This window comes from Schistocerca americana, chromosome 2, assembly GCF_021461395.2.
Source record: "Schistocerca americana isolate TAMUIC-IGC-003095 chromosome 2, iqSchAmer2.1, whole genome shotgun sequence".
In the NCBI taxonomy this organism is placed as follows: Eukaryota; Metazoa; Arthropoda; class Insecta; order Orthoptera; family Acrididae; genus Schistocerca; species Schistocerca americana.
In genome coordinates this window covers 901,162,201-901,180,155 of record NC_060120.1, presented here as the reverse complement: position 1 = coordinate 901,180,155, position 17,955 = coordinate 901,162,201, and the positions used below count along the sequence as shown (strand labels likewise).

Sequence of the window (17,955 nt, the reverse complement as noted above, 5' to 3'; positions counted from 1 at the left end):
ATGTTCTACCCACTACCCTGCCCCTTCCCCCCCCCCCCCCCCCCCTTTTCACTCAGTTGTATTCTGTCACCCACCGAACCTCCACAATATCTTCACCCATCCCTACACAACCACTGCTCCCAACACCTTACCTCATATCTCATATCCCTAGAATAGATTAGATGCAAGACCTGCCCATACATCCTCTCACCATCTCCTACTCCAGTCAGGTCACAAACATCACCTATCCCATCAGAGGCAGGGTTACCTGTCAAACCAGTCTTGTGATCTAAAAGCTAAGATGGAACCACTGTGCTGCATTCTATGTGGGCGTGGCTAACTGTGGCCAACAAACAACTGGACCACCCTGCTGCTGAGCACGCTGTACAACATGATGTTCTTCATTTCAACAACTGCATCACAGCCTGTGCCATATGGATCCTTCTCACCAACACCAGCTTTTCTGAACTGCACAGGTGGGAACTCTGCTGCAATATATCCTACTTTCCCATAACCCTCGTGACCTCAAACTTCGTTAGTCATTGTCCACACACATCTATCCCCTTCCCTGTTCCCATTCCAACACTACACAGGCCTCTATTCCACCAATGCACCCAGTCTTCTTACTTCTCTTGCTTTCCACTACCCCACCTCTCCCCTCTCTGTCTAACCTCCCGACTGCACCTAGGTGCCCTACCCCCTCTCCACCTTGTCCCCGCATGCTCCCCAGCAGCACTTACTGACCGCCAACCCTACCTGCTATCCCCTTCCCTCCCTGCCCCAGCCTCCTCCTTACTGCCATCCAGTTGCGTCTCCCATCATGCGCTGCTGCTGCTCATAGACTGGCTTCAGCTGCCAGAGACTACGGACATGTGCATGTGTGTGAGTTGCATTTCCAAGTGCGCACTTCGTGTGTGTGTGTGTGTGTGTGTGTGTGTGTGTGTGTGTGTGTGTGTGTGTGTGTGTGTGTGTGTGTGCGTGCGTGCGTGCGTGCGTGCGTGGGTGTGTGTGCTGGATTTTCCATTGTTTGATTTTATCTGTTAACTTTCTTCCTTGCTGTGTTATTTGAGCTGTGAAGTCACTTTTGTTGCTTCAGTTACATTACTAATAATAGTTTCTTGTGTGATATCATGTTTTGCATTAAACATAACATCTAAAACATCTTCTATTGTAGTATTTATAATATCCAGTTTGTCTGTTAAGGTTTTAATAGATACGCCTGAGCTCTGTAAGGTCGAAGATAACATTTCAAAATTTGTGCTCAGTATTGAATTTAGTGTTTAAAGTGGCAAATAATGTTTTGTCATTGTCATTATTTTCTTTCAGTTCATCATTTAAATCTGCTGTTATGTGGACACTAGTTTCTTCTAATTTTGGATTAATACTTTCATTAACATTTTGTACTATCAGCTAGTTGTTGCTTTAGCAACTTAAGTATTTCACTTGCTTCTGTTTCTGAAGCCATGCTTCATTGTCACAATAGGCATTAAGTCGTTACTAAGTATACATTATATACATTGTAATTATTTTATGTTTTTATCATAAATTACTTTGTGTATAGATTTTTTGCTTTTATGTAGATGAAGAAAAAAAAACACACACACACACACACACACACACACTCACTCACACTCAAAAGATGATATTAATGGATACTTCTGCCCAAGACCCGATACAGCACCACACAGTTATTACAATCACAGAGATTGGTTTACATTAGGTAAGCATCGCATGACACAGCAGGAAGCCGACATGGTTGCCAGGGTCATAACACAACTCTCTGCAGTGTGATATCATAGCGTAGTGGTTAGCATGTAGACCTGACATGTGGAAGGTCATAGGTTCAAATCTCTTCACATGCAGTCAAATTTTTAAATTTTCTAAATCTGATCAAAATACTGATCATTTTTATTCAGTTAATTGGATTATATTATTATTGTTATTATGCCATAAAAATTTGTGCTCAGTATTGAATTTAGTGTTTAAAGTGGCAAATAATGTTTTGTCATTGTCATTATTTTCTTTCAGTTCATCATTTAAATCTGCTGTTATGTGGACACTAGTTTCTTCTAATTTTGGATTAATACTTTCATTAACATTTTGTACTATCAGCTAGTTGTTGCTTTAGCAACTTAAGTATTTCACTTGCTTCTGTTTCTGAAGCCATGCTTCATTGTCACAATAGGCATTAAGTCGTTACTAAGTATACATTATATACATTGTAATTATTTTATGTTTTTATCATAAATTACTTTGTGTATAGATTTTTTGCTTTTATGTAGATGAAGAAAAACACACACACACACACACACACACTCACACTCAAAAGATGATATTAATGGATACTTCTGCCCAAGACCCGACACAGCACCACACAGTTATTACAATCACAGAGATTGGTTTACATTAGGTAAGCATCGCATGACACAGCAGGAAGCCGACATGGTTGCCAGAGTCATAACACAACTCTCTGCAGTGTGATATCATAGCGTAGTGGTTAGCATGTAGACCTGACATGTGGAAGGTCATAGGTTCAAATCTCTTCACATGCAGTCAAATTTTTAAATTTTCTAAATCTGATCAAAATACTGATCATTTTTATTCAGTTAATTGGATTATATTATTATTGTTATTATGCCATAAAAATGAAAATTGTAGTTCTTGCCTTTGTCCCCATCTTTTAAAGTTCATGTAGACCTTTTAAAATTTTTGTTGCAGAAAAACTACATCCTGTTGATGAGGAAGATTTGAATGCTTTGGAAGAAGAGATAAAAATCTTGGAAATGGAGCTGGACAAGAATAATTGCTCAAACTTAGAAGAAGTAGTGCAGGTACTCTTGGACACTATTTTATAAGATATTTTCCTTATAAAATTGTGCAATTTCATGCAAGTAAAATATACATATTTAACACATGCTCACAGTATTTATTTACAGCATGATAGTTGCAACTAGTGACTTTTTTGTCTATTTAGCATGATATGGCATATTGTATCAGCTCTTTCGTGTTTCTCCTTGCCTCTAATACACAGGAAAATTGTTTGCTGTGAAAGCACTGGAACTTGCAATGTTTCCACCTCTTTCCCCCACAGTGAACAGCACGTCCATTCATCACACTAACTTTTTTAACAGTTTAAGATTACTTTCTTTGCTCATGATTACTATTGTTTTAAAATAGTATGATGTATCATGGTTTTTTTCCCTTTTATCTATCTTAAATAATCATTTGTCCCACATGAGATAGCGGATAAAAATTTCTGACTATATACTCAGATTCACTGGAGAGGTCTAGGAAAAGGGCTAGATTTTGGGAAAGGCACCCAGAACTGTATGTCAGGAGAGACTTAGTGTAAGTCTCCCCTGACCTACGGTTCTGGGTGACTTTCCCAAAACCTAGCCCTTTTCCTAGACCTCTCTACTCGTTTTCCTTCACCCTTCTTCCTTCCCCTTCAACAGAAGGAGCTGCTGGCTCCAAAAGCTTGCCAATCGCAACAGTCTTTTATGTGTGTGTTCTGTCACCAATTGGTGAGTAGATTTTTTATCTGTACAATTAAGGACTACCAAATGGTTAGAGGCAACTATTGAGCATCTGAAACTTGTGATTAAATTCGAGATGTACTGCCAATTCTATTTAGATGTGAAATGAGTATGTCTTTCTAATGTTTAGCCACCTGAAAATGTAGCATCCAAAATTGACGAAATTTGCATCAAATATTTTTATATGAGTGGTGGTACAAATTTAAAATTTTTTCCACACTACATGCATGAAGATGAAGCCTTAGTGCTTTGAAACTGACTGTTAAAGAAAATTTGTGGTTGGGGAGCAATTGAAAACAGTGTTTTCCCAGAAATTGTTTTTTCTTGTTACTACTTTTGGCTCAATTTAATATCCAATAAATTACTGTTTCTGCAGGGAAACAGCAGCATTTTTCCACCAGTGAACAGAATGGTTCTCTGATTTAAAGTGTTTCTTGACATTATTTTACTTTTCCAAGCCAGTTTATAATTACAAAATCAATAGAATATTGATGTCATCCTCTGTTGGAATTCATGTGTGTCCAACCTATACTTGACAGCACTGCAGACAGAGCCAACAAGGCACTTAATGTAGAAGTAGAATTGAAAATAACCCTATTTGTATGTTGGGAAAAGACTTCTCGTGTGGTCTAAATATGTTGACAGGTTTGGTTTTCTGGTTACTGCAGGGCAGAGTGTGGACACCATAAACTGGCAGCCATGGCTATTAAACAAACTATAATTAAGACTGCCAGGCAGGAGAGTAGGGATGTGGAGAAAAAAGACCCACCTCCCTCTCTCCGGGCAGCCATGTCTTGTATCTCTGGGTGAGCAGAACTGATCTTTGGCAACAGGGATCACCAATCCCTTCTGGTGTTCATGGTCATAATTGGAACTCCATGATGGGTCAGTATTAATCTCTTCACCCATTCCAAAACAAAGAAGAACAATGAGCTACACACAACACGCAGCGTTCTGTAACAGCACTCAGTTGCATAGTACCCAAGTTGTAAATGAGCTATGTTTCAGGCCTGACCTCTGTTGGTATTTGACAGAACTACAGTTGAAACACCAACCTTTGAACTTTAGCTGGCAGACAGACGTACGAGTTTCTTTGTTCCAAAATGCTGTGTCCCACAAATGAGCCCTACATTACATTGTACGTTGTTTCTTATAGAAACTGTTAGACTGCCTGCATTTGACATGACTCCAGAGCATTGAGCACACACGTACGTCATTGCATTTTTATTTTGCAAACACATTATTTACATTATCCTTCCAAATTGCAGTTCACCAGATGTCCCAAAATCAGTAACCAAAAATTGCTAACTTTTAAATATTTGCATTCAGAAAATGAAGATATTACAAACTATATCTTACAAAATAGTTCATCTGGAGACAGTTTGTTATGAAATAGCATTCATTTGGTAATGCAGAATTAGCATTAATTGCAAATGCAAAATTTTCTGGTCCCTGTTCATGTCATATACATTAATCAGATTGAAGAGATTTGATGATGTAGCAGCAGTCTAGTACCAGCAATTTCCTCAGGGTCCTCCTGAGTAGCACTTTTTGTAACATCACTTTTATGGTTGCTGGCAAGTTGTTGAAAATGTGTTCCTGAGTAATGGACATCTTTGAAGGAAAGAAAATGCCTTTAAATCATTAAGTAGATTATTCTTATGTGTATAACCGACTCCCACAGGAGGTTGCAAACTTCCTTCCCTACAGTACACCTGCCCATGTATTTTAAAACAGAATGGACCACTGCCAGAAAGATGAGTCAAGTTAAATTGAACTGATGCAAATACCAGAGCATTATTAAATTGTCTAATAGTTGCTAGGTAGTTCTTATTGTAGTCAGTGTTCTGCTCTATGAGGTTTTGAAGTCCTTCACAAACTAAAATGGGTGCTAAGTTAACCTTTCCCTTGTGGCAACACATAGTAATGAAATTGTCACTGAACTCCATTGCAAACAACCTTGTAGAGCAATGTACACACGTTTGATCCACATTGCCAACACAGTGTGTTTACACTTCATTGTGTTTAGGGGAAAGAGGGACAGAACAATATGTTTTTGGCACGGATATTTTGATGGAGAAGCAGGGAAGTTGGCAGCAAAAAGTCGTCTTGCACTATTGTTGCCACTGAGAATTGAATTGAATTGGTCTTGTCTGCAATTGCACTTAGCTTGCTATCTTGCTGAATTGTCTTCATTCATCACTTTGTCTCATATTTCTATTTTCTGTAGTGTGTGACACGTTCCGTTGTTTTGGAACAGACTCTAGTTGGAGGTCTCCCTCTCAGTCTGCATGTTGTCTCATTTCGTTATGGAAGCCTGAAATACAAAAGAAAAAAAGTTAGCAGACATTTGACATGCTCCCTTTTTAAAGAAATAAAATTGGCCAGGAATGAGGAGGACTCGTGTCCTGAGGATTCCATATAAACTTAATTGTATGTCTTCTTTTCTGTCGTCTTATTTTCTCTTTCTGTTTTCCCGTCCTTTTTTCCCCCTAAGGTAAGTCTTTCCGCTCCCGGGATTGGAATGACTCCTTACCCTCTCCCTTAAAACCCACTTCCTTTCGTCTTTCCCTCTCCTTCCCTCTTTCCTGACGAAGCAACCGTTTGTTGCAAAAGCTAGAATTTTGTGTGTATGTTTGTGTGTCTATCGACCTGCCAGCGCTTTCGTTCGGTAAGTCACATCATCCTTGTTTTTTTATATATAGACACACACACACACACACACACACACACACACACACACACACACACACAGTTCATCTATTCAGGAAATAGAGAATCTCAACCATTTTCATCTATTATAGACATTGATACTGGTAAGATATCTATCCCAGGCATTCAAAGATTTTTGAGATTTTAATGTTGATAATATAATTGCCTCATAAAGTCATGCAGGAGGCAGGTGACCATTATTATAATAATCAGCAGTTCTCCCATTCAGGATGACTGGGGTACAATGGTAAAAGTCAAACATCAGGCAAGAAATGACTTTTCTTAAATGACTACTGATTGTTTTAATTTCAAGTTTGACATTGGATAACATACAACATAAGACATCTTCTTTGTGTGATATAATTACAAATTAACAATTTTCAGATTTTTTTCCTGTACTTGTACTGTGAAACCTTGCTTCTTGCCAAATTTCATGATTCTAGGTCAACTATAAGTACCTTACAGGTTTAGACAAATGAGCTGACACGTTTCAAACTATGTGACACAAATGACCGTACCTTTTGCTTACAATGTTTATTATACTGCCAAGGGACCATAGACCATCATGTGTGGCATAAATTTCAATGTGATATGTCTATCATTTCCAGAGAAGACAGACAGGCAGACGGACAACAAAGTGATCCTATAAGAGTTCTATTTGTGCCAACTGAGGTATGGAGCCCTAAAATTTATAAGAAATAAATATTCCACGTGCAAAAATTTATTTTACCTTTGCTGGTGATGCAGATTAATGGTATTGACATAGAAAGGGTGTAATGTAACGGCCGCGCGGGATTAGCTGAGCGGACTAAGGCGCTGCAGTCCTGGACTGTGCGGCTGGTCCCGGCAGGGGTTCGAGTCCTCCCTCGGGCATGTGTGTCTGTTTGTGTGTATGTGTGTGTGTGTGTGTGTGTGTGTGTGTGTGTGTGTGTGTGTGTGTCCTTAGGATAATTTAGGTTAAGTAGTGTGTAAGCTTAGGGACTGATGACCTTGGCAGATAAGTCCCATAAGATTTCACACACTCTTGTGTGTGTGTGTGTGTGTGTGTGTGTGTGTGTGTGTGTGTGTGTGTGTAATGTAACGTTGCAAATGTTGTAAGGTAATGACGAATTAAAAGTTAAATGTATACATTTTAGAAGTAAACAGTATTTACTATGATGGTGAATCATGATTTAATACAGTTTATTCGCGCAGTACATTACGCTTGCTTAAATAAAGTAGAAAACTCCAACCACTGTTGTGCATATAGTAAAACTAGATTGTCATTGGATGTCATCCTCTACACTGTTCTTATAAATTTCAACTATTTGTGTATTTTTCATCATTAGTGGCCAATGAAAGTGATGTCTCAATCATTAATTTTGATTAAGTAGTACAGGAGATGTGGCATACTGACAAAAATTAATGTTGAAAAATAATAATATTATGATATCTGTTGTAATTTTTCTTTTCTTTATACGACTGATACATAGAATATTGTATGTACCCTGGCCACACACGTGTGCGCGCGCACATGCGTGCACGTGTGCGCGCGCGCGCGCACACACATTTTTTTTCGCTACCCTTTTTATTATTTTTGTAGTTGTTACGAGGACTCTTTGGTGGTGGTGGTGGTGGTGGTGGTGGTGGTGGTGGTTATTGTTATTATTGACTTTAAATTGTGTTCAACAGTCTGGCACATGTAAAGACAATTGCATAGCATTTTCTCTTATATAAGGACCCGTATCACCATCTTGTAGATGGAAGGACTAAAGCTGTGGTTCGAATAGGTTATGAACTATGCAATATATATATCGAATGACTGCGTAAGATAGTTGCATCAGTAAAGAAATTTTGTCATCTCTTTATGAAAGGTAAAAGTTCCTGACAAGTCAGGGCTGTTTTCCTGTACCAGAACTCAAAATGCAATTTTAAACTGAGCGTTTCAGCCTAACTCAATGCTTCAGTTTGCCAGTATCATCTGTCACTAAACTTCGTGTGTAACTAGTAAGCACTTAATTGCTGTACTAATAATAAAAATAATAGTAGTAAGATACAATGAAAAGTATCTCCAGACTTGTCATTAAATGTACACTACTGCAACATTCTCAGAATGATGGAGAGCTAAAAGTAAGTGAGGTGAACTGCCCTTTTTATATAAGACCACTTTTTTAAACTCAGATTAGAAATATACTGTAATCCTTTGGATGTTTTATATGAAATGAACCATCTTATTTTGCACAGAATGTCTGTGTTCAATATTGATCTATTTACACAAAGTTCTGAGTTAAAGCATACTTCATTCTACTTTTTAGCAGTTATGTCATGCTGAATTGTAGCATTCTGATTTAGTGAACTTTCTTTATAAGTAAATTTGAATGTGTTTCTTTGTAAGTAGTAACATATTTTGTTGCATTGTTAACTTCATAGACACTTTGTGGTGAATGTTTCAACCTTTTCAAAATTCTTTTACATCACAAAATTTTATTCTAGATGTTACAAACCAAGAAGAATGGGTTATGTAACGATGAGGAAATGGTACAGTTGGAAGTAAACAAACTACAAAATGTAAAAAAAGAAAGGGAAAGGCAAATTGAAGAGAGAGAAAATAAATTACATTTGCTCGGTAAGTAGAATACATTATTTTTATAGGTCGCTGTAGTGAGACTAATAAAAGGGCATATTAGCTGTGTTAATCATGCAACAAAAAGATAACTTCATACTGTCAACTGCCACTTTAGTATAATGTTACCAACATAACATAGCATTACATTACGTTGGTGTCATATAGGTTATGTTCATTTGTGTATTCAACATCCCTTGAGGAACACAAAAACTGTATGTTGTCTTGTCCTCACAACAGTTGGCTACCTCTGAGTGACTTGCCACTCCTTTCCAACTTGCCCCAATGCATTCCTCTGTCCTTTCTGAGGAAGGAACCATTAGTTCCAAAAGTTAGAATTAATATTTTCACTTTGAAATGTGTACCGACAGTACTGGAATTTCGCCCTCATTGACGTTCATTCCATTCATTGCTTAATTTTTTACTTTTTCTCTAATACACTGTAGTGAGTTGCAATAATGTAATTTTAGCAATAGAATCAACCAAAACCAGAAATTGTTTTTAAGTATGCACAACTTCCTAGCTTTTGGAATTATTAGTACTGTCCACTGGTACGAGAGAGGTAGAGGCTGGGGAAGTTAAAAAGAATGGACAAGTCACACAGACACCACGATGTGCACGAGCCACGTGCTGAGGACAGAAGGGAGACAAAGACCAAGATGTGCTGGCAGTACTAAAAAGTTCACCTCCTGTAGGTAAGAGTAGCCCAGCTGTTGTGTCCCGTAATTTGTAGTCTGCAAATGAATGGCCCATTTGCCACTTCAGCTTGTATTCTTATAGTACATAAGTATTGTTAAAACAATTTAGCGGAGACATAGGGCAGCAGAAGTACATAACAAAAAGACTGCTGCTGTTATTCCATTGTGGACTTACCATTGTTTGCTAAATATTGTTTCAGTGGATTCTGAGTTGGACATAGTGACAGCTTGTTTACATATAAATAGTATAATGTTATAAGTATGAACTTAGTATATGGTGGCTATTTGTATTTTGTCTAAGAATCCACCTCTATTTTCACACAGCCGTGCTCTCATTATGTCAGTTTTTCAGAAAATTGCAGTGTAATTTCTTTTTCCACTCAGGTTTATGCTGAAGTAGCTACAAATGCCAATTTGTTTTATGGATAAATGGGGGGGGGGGGGGCACAGCTGCCCTTGCTCAGTGGTCTGGCCTTGTTCCTGCCCTTCCCATCATCCTTTTAATTCTTATGATTCTTTTACATCTGTTCTTGGTTTACTGTTTCATCATCCTTGTTCTCTGTTTTGAAACTGTATCAACTTGTCCGTGTTGCTTCGACAGCCTCTATTCCCAGAAGACAACTAGCAATGGTCAGCAGCAGAGAGTGCATCTCCCATTGCATGGGAGCCTCCAGCAGCTTTCTGTGTGGGGCACCCATTTACCCCTCTCTCATTTCTATTAGCTTCTATCTCTTGATTTTCTTGATTCTCGGATACAGTCAGGTTCATCAGGATTTCTCTTTTGTGTCCTTTCTCTCTGGGAACTTGACATACAAAGGATTGAGAGACCAATGAGCTCATAGTTTAGTCCCTCTAACACCATCCACTAATTAGTACAACCCAGTACTTGATTTCAGAGTCTTCATCGCACTATGATTTAATCCAATTGATATCCTCCCATATTGCCGTGTCTTTTAGAACTATACCACTTTCTCTTGTGTTTCTTGAACAGTGTATTTGCTATTACTACTTGAAATTTATTACAAAACTCCAGGAGTCTTTATTTGCTCTCGTTTCTACTACCAAGCCCATATTCTCTTGTTTATCCCTTTTTGGTTCCTTTCCTACCTATAGCGTTCTGTTCCCCTACTCTGCTCTGCCTTCTTATTCATAATGAATCCTTATCTTCTTTCCATTTCACTTCACTGACTTACAGTTTATCAAAACTGAATCTTTGTTATCCTTGTCAGCTTTTTTATCTTCTCTACCAAATTCAGACTTCCATTTATAATGACATCTGTACTGATTATAATTAGGCAGTCCTGTTTAAGCTGTGACCATCCCAGAACCTTCTGTTGGGTACATTTGACCATTCCTATGATTTCCTCCCATCATCCCTGTTGTGATGCTTCCATAACATTGAATTTCCATATGTTGTTGAGTTGGACAAGAACCTGGTAAGTCTGGTGGCCAGTCAGAGATGTCCAAATCTTTTTTCGGATGTTTGTGGCGTGAAATGTCTGCACAGTATCCAGATTGACTGTATGCACAGGGTTCTCTTTACAAAGCACTGTATTGCTAAATAAAAAAAGATTTGTAATTTGGCTGCATTTATGTGGTAATAGCCCATCAGTAGAAGTGTTGCTTTAGTTAACAGGTATGTTTGGTTCTTCAAGGCAGTCTGGAGCATAATAGCATAATTAATATATCATGTTATTAGTTAGGTCCAATCTCAAAAATTTTGAGGCACAGAGTACCAATTTCATGTGAAGATATTCTCTGCATTTATACCATTGTTTTCCAAAGTGCTAATGGATGTAGACTAATTCCTCCCATCTTAAGTTCTAAGACATTGAATTTACATCTTGAATGTGATCCGCATGTACCATTTGAATAAGTCTGCAAATATAATTAAAAAAAAAACATGAGCCACACAGATCATCATCAAATCTGAAACTAGCTCAAAGCCAGTGGTGAAAACTATTATCCTAAAAGTAGAAAAATGCTTTAGTATCTGTTATCCACTCAGTAGCTAATATTTATAATGACCACTTTAGCAAAATAGCAAATGATCTTATTCTTAACAGCTTTCAAAATCGTACTATGCACCACACTGAAAACTGCAAACCCGCCTCCCAGAGGGTTTGTGTTTCTGAAATAGGTCAGATGATGAGTTCATGTTGGTAATGAGCTCATTAACAAAACTTAAATGTGGTTTTGATGATGATCCAGACTATATTATAAACTAAACAGGTCATTATACTGTGGAACTTATAAAGCATATTATTAATTACTAGTTTTCCACATGTACGTTTCCAAGTCTTCTAAAGGCTGTGAAGGTCACTCTCTTGCATGAAAAGGTGGTCAGAAATGGTGTACATCAGCTCAGTGGCTCCTCAAATATCCTTGAGAAGCTCTTCTGTTATAGGCTACTAGAACTTGTAAACAAAAGCTCATTGCTGTCAACTCATCAGCATGTTTTCAGGCAATCATATCTTAATAATGAACAACAAAAAGTTGTTCTTAAACAAATAACCACTGGAAGCATTTTAGTAATTGTAAGCTTGTAAAGAAAGCTGTACTCAAATTTGATGTGTTACAAGAGTCAACATTAGCTCCAATCCTGTTTCTCTTGTATTGGGCTGGTGCAAATGTTGACAGCATTTTTTCAAAGTTTAATGAACACAACAGATTACACATAACAGAGACTTTAGTCATCAATAATACATTCCCCTTCACTATTTACAACAATCTGCCAACCTTGGGGTAAATTTTCAATTCTGTGACTGTAGAAATCACGTGGTTTTGAGGCAAAGATCTCATTGAAACATGTTAGGAGTTCATTTTCAACTGGGAAGGAAGTTCCTTGAAGGTTGTTTGATAGAGAGCCGTAAAGGTGAAAATTTGAGGGTGCAAGATGAGGTTAATGAGATATGTGTGGAATGACTTCCAACCCAATTCCTGTATAGTGTTTTTTGTCTGGCAGAATGTGGACAGGCTTCATCGTGATGTAGCATCACTTCATGTTTTCTTCCTGGTCATTGTTCTTGGATTGTGTCTGCAAGGTGTCTCAGTTGTTGACAATAAATGTCAGCAGTGATGGATACACCTCTGGGAACTAGTTCATAGTATACCACGCCATCACTGTCCCACCAGATGCATAACATTATCTTTTGTGAGTGCATGCAGGTCTTTGTACGGGGAGTTTTTGTTTTGTTTGAGATCAACCTTCTTTTCTTTTCCTTGTGTTTGACGCCGTTTCTCATCATAAGCAACAATACATGATAGGAATGGTCAGTGTTGTACACAAGCCAATTGAAGATGAGCAAGCAGAGATGTAGATATAGCCACCCACTGATTTTTGTGATTTTGCCATAGAGAATCCTGCACCCATAAAACAAAGTTTTGAATCTTTCCCCATTGCATACAAATGTTGCTCAGTGGTGGAATGATGGCAGTTGATCACATTTGCCAGTTCTCGAGTATGCTGTGCTGGATCATTGTGGATGAATGCATTTAAACAATGTTCATCAAACCACAAAGGTCGTCCGGAATGTGGAGTCATTACTGTCAAAATTATCCTCTTTAAAATGAGAAAACTATTTTCTTGCCATGCTCTGTCCAGTGGCGTTATCCCCATACATGACGCAAAATGTTTCTGGCTGCCTCTGCTGCTGTGACCCCACTATTGAACTCAAACAGAAGATTATGTCGGAAACCTTGCAATTTCTCCAGTTGGCATTCCATTTTCTAATGTCCACAGTTCCACTTACTATCTCCATGTGACAATATGTAAACTCAAATAGCAACGTGAACTACAAAGAAAAAATGACTATAAATAAACCCATAGCAAGCAGAACACCAACATGCAAAACAAAAATGCTACGGACTTATGCACCAACCTGTCATATAGATGATACAAATGTCACAGTTCATGCCAAACAGAAAACTTTGTTTGCAGATGGCACCAGTATTTAGATTACATAGTTTGACCAGAAAGACCTTCAGTTATCAACAGATGCACAATTGATGGAACTAACACACAGGTCTGAAAGTAATAAATCTATAATAAAAGATGAAAAACTGTAGCCGTGAAGTTTCATTTCATCTAGCAAAAACAACAAAATTAACACATTAAAAATAAATAACAAAATTTAAAATTTGTTGATGTGAAATTCCAAAGAATATGTCCGCAGAGCAATCTAAAGTGGAATGTAAGCATTAAAGTTCTTACATCTATATTTTATATGCTAAGGATACTGAATGCCAGATGTAACACAGAAATGATAGTACAAGAATATCATGCACATTTCCAGCTGTCAGTCAAATATAGAATAATATGCTGTGGAAATGCATTCTACAGCTGAACCATATTCATAAATCAGCTCTCAGTCATATGCAACACACAAAGACAAGACTTCCGTTGTCCTAGTTTCCCTACAGTAAAGAGACTGAACCTTCCATACCTGTATACACTCGAAACAATAGTCCTTTCAAGAAAATATTTCAGAACCTCCAATGCATCAGCAAAACAGCTCTGTGCAAACTCGTATAACAAGAAACTGAATTAATATTTGTGTCTCTCATGTCAGAACACCTACCTATTGGAAGAAGGTCTTTCATACTGGAACACAATTATAGAATCACCTTCTTAGCGACATCCTGTTTGTAAAGAAAGCAAACCTTATTAAGAAAGGTCATTTCTGATGGACCATAGTTTTTACAATGTAAAAGAATTCATCATCGACTGAAGTGTGATTTTATAATACAAATTCAATCATATTATCTGACCTTGACTTTATTGTAAACAGTAAAAATATGTATTTAGTTTAATATGCTAACTGCTCTTTTAAGTGTCTGAAATTTGAAAAGCAGACATACAGTACATAATGTGTATGGAAAATTGCGTTCTCACTGTCATACATATGTGCTGTCTAACACAGTAGTTTATGTGGTGATTGTGTATAATAAATTACATTAATCTTACATGTGACAAATTCCATTAACATAGTTGCATACACTATGTGATCAAAAGTATCTGGATACCACCAAAAACATATGTTTTTCATATTAGGTGCATTGTGCTGCCACCTACTGCCAGATACTTCATATCAGCAACCTCAGTAGTCATTAGACATCGTGAGAAAGCAGAATGGGGTGCTCCACGAAACTCATGGACTTCGAATGTGGTCAGTCGACTGGGTGTCACTTATGTCATACATCTTAAAAGAGATTTCCACACTCCTAAACATCCCTAGGTCCACTGTTTTGGATGTGATAGTGAAGTGGAAATATGAAGGGACACATACAGCACAAAAGCGTACAGGCTGACCTTGTCTGTTGACTGACAGAGACCGCCGAGAGTTGAAGAGGATCGTAATGTGTAATACGCAGACATCTATCCATCACAGAGGAAAGTCATCTGCCAGTGTGTGTGTGTGTGTGTGTGTGTGTGTGTGTGTGTGTGTGTGTGTGTAGTGCCAACAGTAAAATTCGGAGGCAGTGGTGTTATGGTGTGGCCTGTTTTCGTGAAGAGGGCTCACACCCCTTGTTGTTTTGCATGGCACTATCACAGCACAGGCCTCTGTTGATGTTTTAAGCAACTACTTGCTTGCCACTGTTGAAGAGCAATTCAGGGATGATGATTGCATCTTTCAACACGATCGAGCACCTGTTCATAATGCACGGCCTGTGGCGGAGTGGTTACACAACAGCAACACCCCTGTAATGGACTGGCCTGCACAGAGTCCTGACCTGAATCCTATACAACACCTTTGGATGTTTTGGAATGCTGACTTCGTGCCAGGCATCACCAACCGACATCGATACCTCTCATCAGTGCAGCACTCCATGAAGAATGGGCTGCCATTCCCCAAGAAACCTTCCAGCACCTGATTGAACGTATGCATGCGAGAGTGGAAGCTGTTATCAAGGCTAAGTGTGGACCAACACCATAAGGAATTCCAGTATTACCAATGGAGGGCACCAAGAACTTGAAAGTCATTTTCAGTCAAGTGTCTGGATACTTTTGATAACATAGTGTATATTTATAGTCACTTTCTGTTCATCCACAGCAATCATTTGAGATAAATTTTTGTAATATTATTACATATATGTATGTTTATATTTTCTATTGATTTGTCCTATATATGCATAAGGTGTAACAGAACCAAAACAAAATAAATAAACTGAGATAGCCTTGTGCACTATTTTCGCTTTTGATGTGTATGATTCTTTGCTTGCAAATATTATCAGAAAATGACCATAATATCATGTACGAGTAGAAAATATAGATGCCGAATATAGGAAAATTAAAGAAAGCTTTGGAGTAAAAACCTCAAATGAAAAGCCAGTAATAAATGAAAGAAACTTGATGACTGTGTTAGGGAAAGGGAAGAGAGAGTGGATGAAAATGAGATTGGGGATGCGATAGTGCAAGTAAGAAACAAACCATCCCATAGCCATTCCATTTTATTTACTGGACAACTAATACATGTGAAATACACTCGCTCAAAGAAAAATATAATGATACCAATAACCAGGATGGCAGCAGCTGACAGATGTGGGTGTTACCAATCCATCGGTTTAATCGGATATGATTTTTAAAATAATACCAAACATTCCCTACAGAAGAAAGGTACAACTGGTGGGATCTGTCTTTGAGGAAGATCAGTTTGTTTTCCAGGGAAATGGGGAACAGCCAAGGCAGCACTGGCCGTGTTTTGGAAGACACCGAAGAAAGATGAACACACCTTTATAGCATTTGTAGAGTAGAAAAAGCTTATGACAATATTGATTGAAATACAGTCTTTCAAATTCTGTAGTTAGTAAGGATTAAATAAAGTTGTTAAAAGTTTGTGTGTAGTTGGTATAGGAACCAGACTGCATTTTCCTATATTCGACATCTATATTTTCTACTCATACATGATATTATGCTCATTTTCTGATAATATTTGCCAGTAAAGAATCATACACATCAAAAGTGAAAATACTGGTTGATTTGAAAGGGTGCGAAACAGAGTTGTAGCTTATCCCCCACAGTATTCAATATGTAAATGGAATAAGCAGTAAAGGAAAGAAAAGAGAACTTCGGAAAGAGAATTAAAATTCAAGGAGCTGAAATAACAGCTTTAAGATGTGCTGAAAATATTCTAATACAGTGAGAGACTGGACAGGACTTGGAAGAACAGTTGAACAGAATGGATAGCATATTGAAAAGGGCTTGCAAGGTGAATATCAATGAAACTAACACGGGGTAATGAAGTGTGATCGGGTTCAAAAAAATGAGACACTAAAGTAGTAGATGCTATGTACCAGCAAAATAACTGAGAGTGGCCTATGTAAAGAGGAAATAAATTCAAGCTGTCATAAGCAAGAAAAACATGTCTGAAAGAGAAGAATTTGTTTAACATGGGTATAAATTTAAAGTATTAGGGAGTCTCTTATGAAGGTGTTTACATGGGCGGTAGTCTAAAGTGGAAGTGGATGAAAAGCAGTATAGTCATGGAGAACATAAGCTTCGAATTGTGGTACTGCAAAAGAGTGGTGACTATTTCCATGGTAGATCAAGCAATTAAGAGGTACTGAATCAGATTGAAGAGAAAAAGAGCATAATGGCACAACTAGACCAAAAGAAGGGTTGGGTTGATGGGACACACCCCGAGGCATTGATGAATAGTTAATTTGTCGATGGGAAATCGAGGAGGGAACATCAGCACTGGACTAAATCGAGCAAGCTTAAGTGATTGTAGGCTGCAGTAACTATGAAGATACTTGTACAGAATAGTCTAGATTGGGGAGCTGCTTCAAACTTGTCATTGAACTCAGGTCTACAACAACATACCTGTCACCTCGAGGATGAAGTTTTAGCATTTTCGATTTATTCCTAAAATATGATGGTGTTGTAACTATAGTGTCCACCTGATAGATCATGACATACTGTATTTTGGTCCAATTCCATGAGCATAGTGAATGCTTCCTCCAAATGATCGCCATGATCTTCCATTCATCCAACAGCATGTCGTCATCGAAACTCTTAACTGTTGTTGTGCAACAGGTTTTATCCTTTTTGGCTTGCGACAAGTTTTGCTTAAAATTGAGTAATGCATGAGCAGTATCCTCAGTAGTCGTTTGAGCAGACAGTTTAAATTATCTAATTGGGTGGGTTCATATATACCTGGAAAAGTGTGTAAACCTGGCAATAACTCTAGAAGTGGTGAGATGGAGTTTGAAAATTGGTCAGGTAATGCTTGTGCAGGCTAACTGCATCTATTCTTGCCTCAAGTACCTGAGAAACTGTTCCTATTGCTGTGTCTAGTTAGTGAAGTGAGCATTTCAAAAAGTGATTTACATTTCATGAATTCACTTTGGAGAACATAAATAGTCATTATGTGTTCCATTGACACATTATTTTTCATTTTACCAGTTTAAGAATCTGAAATATCTTCTA

General features: G+C 37.9%; 1 protein-coding gene across 1 annotated transcript in view; it reads left to right on the top strand.

Moving 5' to 3' along the window:
- LOC124595112 (kinetochore protein NDC80 homolog) overlaps window positions 1-17,955 on the top strand; it is a 163,955-nt gene that overhangs the window by 85,417 nt on the left and 60,583 nt on the right. The window contains exons 8-9 of the mRNA XM_047133710.1: window positions 2,698-2,810; window positions 8,700-8,832. Of these exons, the coding sequence (XP_046989666.1) occupies window positions 2,698-2,810; window positions 8,700-8,832 (246 nt within the window). The remainder of the gene's footprint in view (window positions 1-2,697; window positions 2,811-8,699; window positions 8,833-17,955) is intronic.